This window comes from Carya illinoinensis, chromosome 6, assembly GCF_018687715.1.
Source record: "Carya illinoinensis cultivar Pawnee chromosome 6, C.illinoinensisPawnee_v1, whole genome shotgun sequence".
Classification (NCBI taxonomy): Eukaryota; Viridiplantae; Streptophyta; class Magnoliopsida; order Fagales; family Juglandaceae; genus Carya; species Carya illinoinensis.
In genome coordinates, this window is record NC_056757.1 from 33712746 (window position 1) to 33720477 (window position 7732).

The 7732-nt window shown below is 36.8% G+C and overlaps 1 protein-coding gene across 1 annotated transcript; it reads right to left on the reverse strand.

Moving 5' to 3' along the window:
* Positions 1 to 1389: 1389 nt before the first annotated feature.
* On the reverse strand, positions 1390 to 7160 carry LOC122313444 (serine/threonine-protein kinase SRK2E-like). Its single transcript, XM_043128458.1, has 9 exons — positions 6528 to 7160; positions 5037 to 5111; positions 4853 to 4954; positions 4719 to 4772; positions 4539 to 4631; positions 4127 to 4219; positions 2906 to 3010; positions 2726 to 2824; positions 1390 to 2000 (listed from the first exon to the last, which is right to left on the reverse strand). Exons 1-9 carry the CDS (start codon positions 6702 to 6704, stop codon positions 1707 to 1709), a joined length of 1092 nt encoding a protein of 363 aa, XP_042984392.1. The 5' UTR covers positions 6705 to 7160; the 3' UTR covers positions 1390 to 1706.
* Between the last annotated feature and the right edge of the window lie 572 nt (positions 7161 to 7732).

A 7732-nucleotide genomic window follows, 5' to 3' on the forward strand; every position in this document is an offset into this window, starting at 1 on the left:
TACAAACATGACGAACTCTATGGCGAATCTTACTAGTTCTATACACATCCCCAGCCTCTGAATCACCATAACTTCAAATTGAAGAAAAGACCCTTTTTGTATGATTGAAGATCTTCTGTCTCTTCTTTGCGTCACTCTTCTTTATCCAAGTTTATTGCCTATATTTACAGCACACTCGTCGGTAACTCTGAAATAGAACTTGTAAAAAGAAGTGGGGTTAGCTTCTCTTATGAGATTTCTCATAAGATGAAAGGGGTTTCGGGTAACAAACACGTGTAGTGTTAATGACTTTTACTTTAAATGATCTATGTATTTGTGTATGCATATATAATCCAACTTTGAAGAAGGAATATGCATAGGGCAATACGGTTGGAGCAAGAGATATTCTTCACGACAGGGGATGGCCATGACTTGTGATAATTAATCAGCAAACAAAACTTAGCCTCATTTATGGGGAAAAGGCAAATATAATTATGCATATGGGGTCCAAAGCCAGCCTACAGCCTCATCAAGACGGTACACCAACGAATATAACTACCAATATGATGGATCAGACTCGTCTCAAAAAAAAAAAAAAAAAAGCGTCTAAAAAAAAAAAATATGATGGATCAGACTCTTAGCCTACATATAAAAAAAGTAAGTATATAAGCTTACGTGGCTACAAGTAATGTATTAAATCTACTTTATATTAAAAATAACTTTACAATCTGACGTACTATATTAAATCACATCAAACTTATAGATTTATTTTTATATAATCATTTTGTAACTAAAGTATTTCTCATATAAATATATATATATAATATTATATATATACTTGCTTAGACATGACTTGACATCAATAAAACTCATATGATAATTTAACATGTCCTACTCATTTTCAGGTTGATTTGCTACCAGCAATCTTCCGTCAAGCTCTTTTTTTTTTTTCCCCAATGCAACAATTTTCAGGAGGAAGAACTCTCTCTCTCTCTCTCTCTCTCTCTCTCTCTGAAGAACTCTCTCTCTCTCTGAAGAACTCTCTCTCTCTCTCTCTCTCTCTCTCTCTCTCTCTCTCTCTCTCTCTCTCTCTCTCTCTCTCTATATATGTTGTTTTTCTAATGCAACAATTGGGTGCCCTTAGCATCAGTTTGTTCTAATGGAAAAAGTTGTGATAATGGCTTTCAACCCTTTGGTCGGACTTTTGACGTTGGGTTTATAGGAAATACGAGAATTGAACCCTCTTCTTGATCCTTTTTTTTTTCTCTGCAGATGAACCAAAACAAACGTAGTGTTAAGAGTTCTGACCAGCAGGTAAAATATAATAAACTAATCTCCCAAACAGAGGATGATAAAAAGCATTTCTCAATAAGAACGGGCATGAGTTGACTCACTGTTACACCTGTCACCAAAAACGAAAAACATGCAATTTGTTATATAACAGTGCTACAAATACATAATTCCACTTGGAAAGTGGCAAAGCGTAAAAATACAGATCAACAGAAGCACAATACCGAAATAGATTATACATAGAGCAACAACAGGAGCGGTATGAACAGATACTCATGGACATGTACAAACTTCACTCCACAGAATCCCACCATTGCAGAAAAAGGGCAAGATCTTCCACAGTTCCAACAAACAAGACCCAGGAGATGATTTTTAAATTCTTTAAAGACATGGGTCCAAGCAAATCCCACACCACGCCTTGCAGGCAATGATCACCATTACATTGCATATACTATCTCTCCGCTGCTATCAATGTCAAGGTCAGGATCAGTTTCCAGGTCCTCATCCATGTCATCGTCAATGTCCAAGCTGCCAGTCAGATACTGGTTCAGACTGTGGCTCCCTGCCGCAGGAATGGTAGCCTCTGAGATTATCCGCATGATATCATCATCGCTTTGCATGGGTTGATCAGGCTCTTCAAACTGAGTGTTATTTGTATTTTCATCCATGAGATCTGCAGGGAGGTTCTTTAGGAACCAATCGTGGTTCCTAATCTCAGGAATCGTTATTCTCTGTTTCCAAGTGAATTAATTGGAACATAAATTAGAAAGTCAATATTTCTTCCCTTAAGCCTCTAACAGAGTAGGGAAATAAAGGTACAGGACAGAAAGCACCAAGAGGAAGTAAGCAGTTAGAAATATCCCCACCATTGTTTGAAACAATTGACCTCAAATTTCCAGTCCTAAAAACAATAATAAGTTGTTTTCTTGAATCATAACCGAGTTTTTCTATAAAACCAAAAACATAGCCAAGTCTATAAATGAAAATATGAGACTATTGGAGTAAAGGCATAAAGGGGAAGGGTCAAAAGTTTAGAGTAGAACTTGACTTCTAAAATACTTAACATGGGAATAACGTTTTCTTTTTTTCTTTTTTTTTTTTTTTTTTTTTTTTTTTTTGGCCTATGGGCTACGCAATTGGAGGTAGCCACTTGCATCTCTTAAATTCTTCAGAGTAAAGGAAGGATCAGATATGAGTTATTGCATTTCAATTCTATCAAAGCTCACCAGTTTGAACCTATTTACTGTTCCTGAAGAACATGCCAAGGCAGTAGGACAATAAGAGTATCAACACTATCAAAAAATAAAATAAGAAAACAACTAAGTCTGAAGTCAAATGACATAAATAAGTAACCATGACATCATGTTTGAAAGGAATGAATAATGGCAATAATATCGTGTAATGGGAGATATTTAATAGAAGCACACAAACTTATGTCCTTAGAAAGTGCACCGACCTTCGCAGGGTCAGCTACAAATATCCTTGAGATCAAATGGCAGCACTCTGGAGATATATGAACATAGTCAGGAATTGAGTACTGGACTTTCAAAATTCGCTGCAAAGACATCATATCATTTTAGCCAAGCATTCAATCTAGCTATAACACATTTACCAATAATAAGGTCCAATAATTTACATGAATAGTCTTGCGGAAGTTTTTAGGCTCCCCAGGATCCTCAAAAGGGTATGCACCCACCAGCATAACATATAAGGTCACCCCGCAAGACCAAACATCTGCAATCTGTATTTATCCCAGCAGTAAACTAGTAAGTATATGGAAATATAATTTTGAATGCAAGAGTGTAAATAGAAAATATACACTTCATCTAATGATTATCATGTACTTATGTGACGTCTAACGGAGTACTTTGTCAGGAAGTCCACCACACAACCATCGCAATATTTTATTAATTTAATACTGAGAAAATATGCCAAGAGGAAAAGTAGGGTTGAAGGTTCTTTGTGAACAGCCCTATTGTTTAAAGTCCCCCCTCACCATACAAAACTTAAATCTTGTCTCTTGCCTGTCCAATATTTGTGTGGCACATTATTTTATCATTTTACTTCAACCACTCCATTAGCCCCAATCCTGTCTTCTGAAGACTGCAGAAACCATACATTGAGAGCGAAATGCAAATCAATCAGAAATGAGGAAAAAATTTCTAGAGCATAATGATTTATTTCTTTGTCAGTTAAAAGATTTTTGTTTGTGTGTGTGAGCGCGCACGCGCACATGTGCGGACCAATATAGAGACCAGCTCTTACAATGAGAGCAAAAATAATGCGGCTTTCCCACCTTGTAGGAGCGTCTGCATTATAAGGTGAAAATTTGTACTTTAGAACAGTGCTTTATTAATTAACAATAAAAAAAATCGGGGAAGAAGAAGAGTTATATGCCAAAACGAAGGCACATATCTGAATAGTGGCTAATATCCAATAAAATTCTTTCCAAAGCAAACCTAGTTGTAACCTCTGGGAATGCAAGTGCAGTCATCATAGATTTCAGGGTAGAAGTTGGATCCAAGATACTAAAATAAGTTAAGAATATAAAATATTAGAATCACCAAAAATACATTTGGTGGATGTTAAGAAAATATCTAATTAAAAAAAGTGGTGCAGTAGCTCAAAACTTTGACTTTATTAATGGTGAAAGCTCAGATACAAACAGGTGAACCTTATGCTATACTTGTAGAATCATGCTAATATATAGGGTTCCAGAAAGGCAGAAACCAACTTAAATCCATAAACTAATATGATAATAACAATTACAATACCTGATAAACAATACAATATAGTTGGAGGGAATTTATTTCCACAGTGTCATTTGACTGATCATATCCATAAGTAGTAATATTACCTTGCCATCATATTCTTTCTTAAGTAACACTTCAGGAGCAATATATGCAGGAGTTCCAACAGTTGATTTTGGTTGTGAATGCAGCACGGACGACTGGGTAAAAAGAGACTAGTCTAAATATGAGGATATTGACAATAAATAATGGAACAAACAAAGACAAAGATACCATAGATAAAACCAACAAATTGCCACATTACTGAACCACATACTGTTAAAGAAGAGGCCAATATATTTTAGTTATATCACTACTCACTGGCAGGAAAATACCACAAGAGATGTCCATCGATGCATGTATAAAAAATCAAATTACAAGCCTATGATGAAGTTCTGAAGTATGTCAGATTTCAAACGCAAAGACCGGAGCTTTCAAAAAGGCAATAATAGGCAAAAAGCCAAAAACAAGAAAACATACCTTGGAGTACCCAAAATCACAAATCTTTAGGCGAGGAGCAGAACTTCCATCCAATAATGTGTTCTCTAATTTCAAGTCACGATGGCATACTTGCTTCATGAGAGATACAGAGAGAAATCAAGCTGAGACATATAGTGGTATCTTCTTAAGATATATATTATCAAAACTTAATTCACGTACCATTGCGTGACAGTAGCTAACTCCTGATATAAGTTGCTGGAAGAAGAAGCGTGCCTGCAACACAAGACAAGAATACAATAAAAAATGAGTACAGGGTTACCGTCATAAACAAAATCAACACAGTGGATAAGAACCTCATCCTCACTGAACCGCCCAGCATTGCAGATCCGATCAAAGAGCTCTCCTCCAGAAGCATATTCCATCACGATAGCTAGATGAGTTGGTGTTAATATGACCTATAGTCACATCTTAATGTTAATGAATTTCAGAACGGTCTCTAGGGAAGAAAATATGATAAAATATTGGGATTGAAGAAACCTCTTTGAATCTGACAATATTGGGATGCCTCAATGATCTGTGGTTTATAATTTCCCTTTGTACATTCTCATCTATCTATTAACACAAAACAAAAGACGGGTAAGATACATTAACAAACAGAAATCCAAAGAAGTTCCAAGACTTTAAGCACAGCACTACACTATATTTGCAAAGCATATTCATGGTCTGTAGCCTGTATCAAAGGGGACTGCACGACAGTTTCAGCCACCACAATCCAACAAAAGGATAGAAATAGGGCTTCAATTGCCATGAAAATATATACAATGAGATCTTGAACAATTACATAGCATGTTCTACTGTTTGCATTATAAATAAGATTAGTTTTACAAGTTTAATACTACTTGAATAAAAATTTGTGATCGAATAAGATGGTTTAAATTTTCAGAACTATTTTATAGAAGAGTATAAATGCGGGGCAGTTAAGGCTCATCAAATGAAATTCTAATTCATTTATATAACTAAACAATATCTGCTTTAAGGCCCTCAGATCTTAATAATTTGGACACGGCCCTTTCAATTAGAAACCCAGTGAACTATACAAAGCCAAATAGCATACAACATGAAGAAGACAGTCCATGCAGATTTGTAAAAGTTGAAACTCAAAAATAAGTTTCTGGAATCTTTAAACTCCTTCTATGTCATAGAAATGAACGTTCTACAATTCAGATATTAGACAAGCTACACATTATAGAAGTTATTCCATCTGGTACATACTCTCTCGGAACAAGCACACACACATATTTAGGAACCCGCTAATCCTCCAAAACCCCCCACAATCTGGTACACCAACATCACAGACACACACCACTAATTAAGAAACCCATTAATCCTCAAAAGCCACCAATTTGATAAAAACAGTCGATCCACTAGAATGCAACTGAAGCCAAATTCAAATAATGTCAAAGGGAATCAATCAATAAGCCATAAAATCAAAGCTGCCAGTCTTAAAGCATGAAGAATCCAATAACGCACATTATTCCCATTTGAAAAAGAAGAAGAAATATAACTCAATATTAACTACCCCGAAACAAAATATATATACCAATTAATGAGCAGGTACTGTATTGAATAACCAATATACCCTCAAGGACCAAAACCCCAATAAAGCACTCAATTCCTTTACAACATAAACACGGACACATCGAAGTAAACAAAATAAAGAAATCTCATTGACCCTCACGCCCCCAAAAGCCCGATAATCCACTCAATTACCACGAGAACTATGGAATTGAGTTCAAATTAAACACTACCAACCAAAGCCAAGTAATAAGCACTATAGGGAAAACCCATTAATCCCCAAGGACCAAACTCCCAATATAACAGTTCCTTTTTTAAAAAATAAAACAGTCAAATCCTAAAATTTTCCATATTAAAAAATAAAAATAAAAATCTCAAATTGAGCTCGAATTTAAACACAAACAAAAAGAGAGAGAGAGAGAGAGAGAGAGAGAGCTGATTTCAGGCACTAACCTTCTCACCTCTCTCGATGTACTTCACGGCGACCAGCTCCTCGCTCTGCTTGTCCCTCATCAGCCTGGCCACCCCGAAATTCCCAGACCCAATATCCTTCACCAGTTCGTACCGATCGCTATCGTGCATGATCGGCAAGTCCATGCTCGGCCCCACCGTGATCGCCGACCGATCCATCTCTGTCTCTCTCGCTCTCTCTCAAAAAGCCAAGCACTAAGGCACAAGCTTTAGCTCTTCTCTCTCACACGCACACACATTATATCATTGTGGCGAGTGGTTAAGTGAGAGGTAGCCAAAACAAAACCTGAATCAAGATCGGGCTGGAAGAGGGGTGGGGACGTGGCCCGAAATGAGCCACTGGATTGAAGAGAAGCTGGTGAGCGGACGAAAGAGACTGGAAAATAGTCTGGAGCCCGTGAAGCTATACCCACTCCCCACACCACAACACAACTGGTTCAGAATTCCGATATTTCTAGAGTTGCAGAGATGTAGAGAGAACCGGTGACGGAGTTAGTGACCTCTCTCTCTCTCTCTCTCTGAGTTCTGTTCTCTCTCTACTCTCTCTCTCTCTTACTGGTTTTTTATCCAATGCCCTCGGGAAGTTGGCAGAGAGTCTGAGAGGGGAGGGTAAAGTGAGATTTTTGCATTTAATATATATTTCTTGGTCTCAAAATGAGGGCAAACATTTCCATAGTGACTGAAATACCCCTAAACTTTCGGTGAAATATAGGAGGTTGTCTAGTCTACTGGTATTTCAGTGTCCGCCCATGTGTGCTCCGACAACACATGTCAAACTCTGACACGTGTCTATTGGTGTTGAAGTACACAGCAAGACACAACTACGAGTGATTCAGGTTATAAATCTAGGACTAAAATGTCAAACAAGTTCAAAGAAAAGTTGGCGATCTTGTTTTTTTTTTTTTTCTTCCAAAGAGTACTTCACTGGAAAGATAATTCAGAGTAACTTTACCAAGATAATTCAGAGGACATACATAAAACATAAAATGAACATAAAACGAAAATAATTACACAGACGGTGGGTCCTTCCCACTATAAAATTCCAACAGACAGACATTGGTGAATCCAGTTGGCGATCTTGTTTGGTTGCATGTCAAAATATCAATCTATATATATGTAAAAGAAAATATATTATTAAGTTAAAAACCGTATCCAGGATAATTTTCTCTATCTTTATCGTTTGTGTG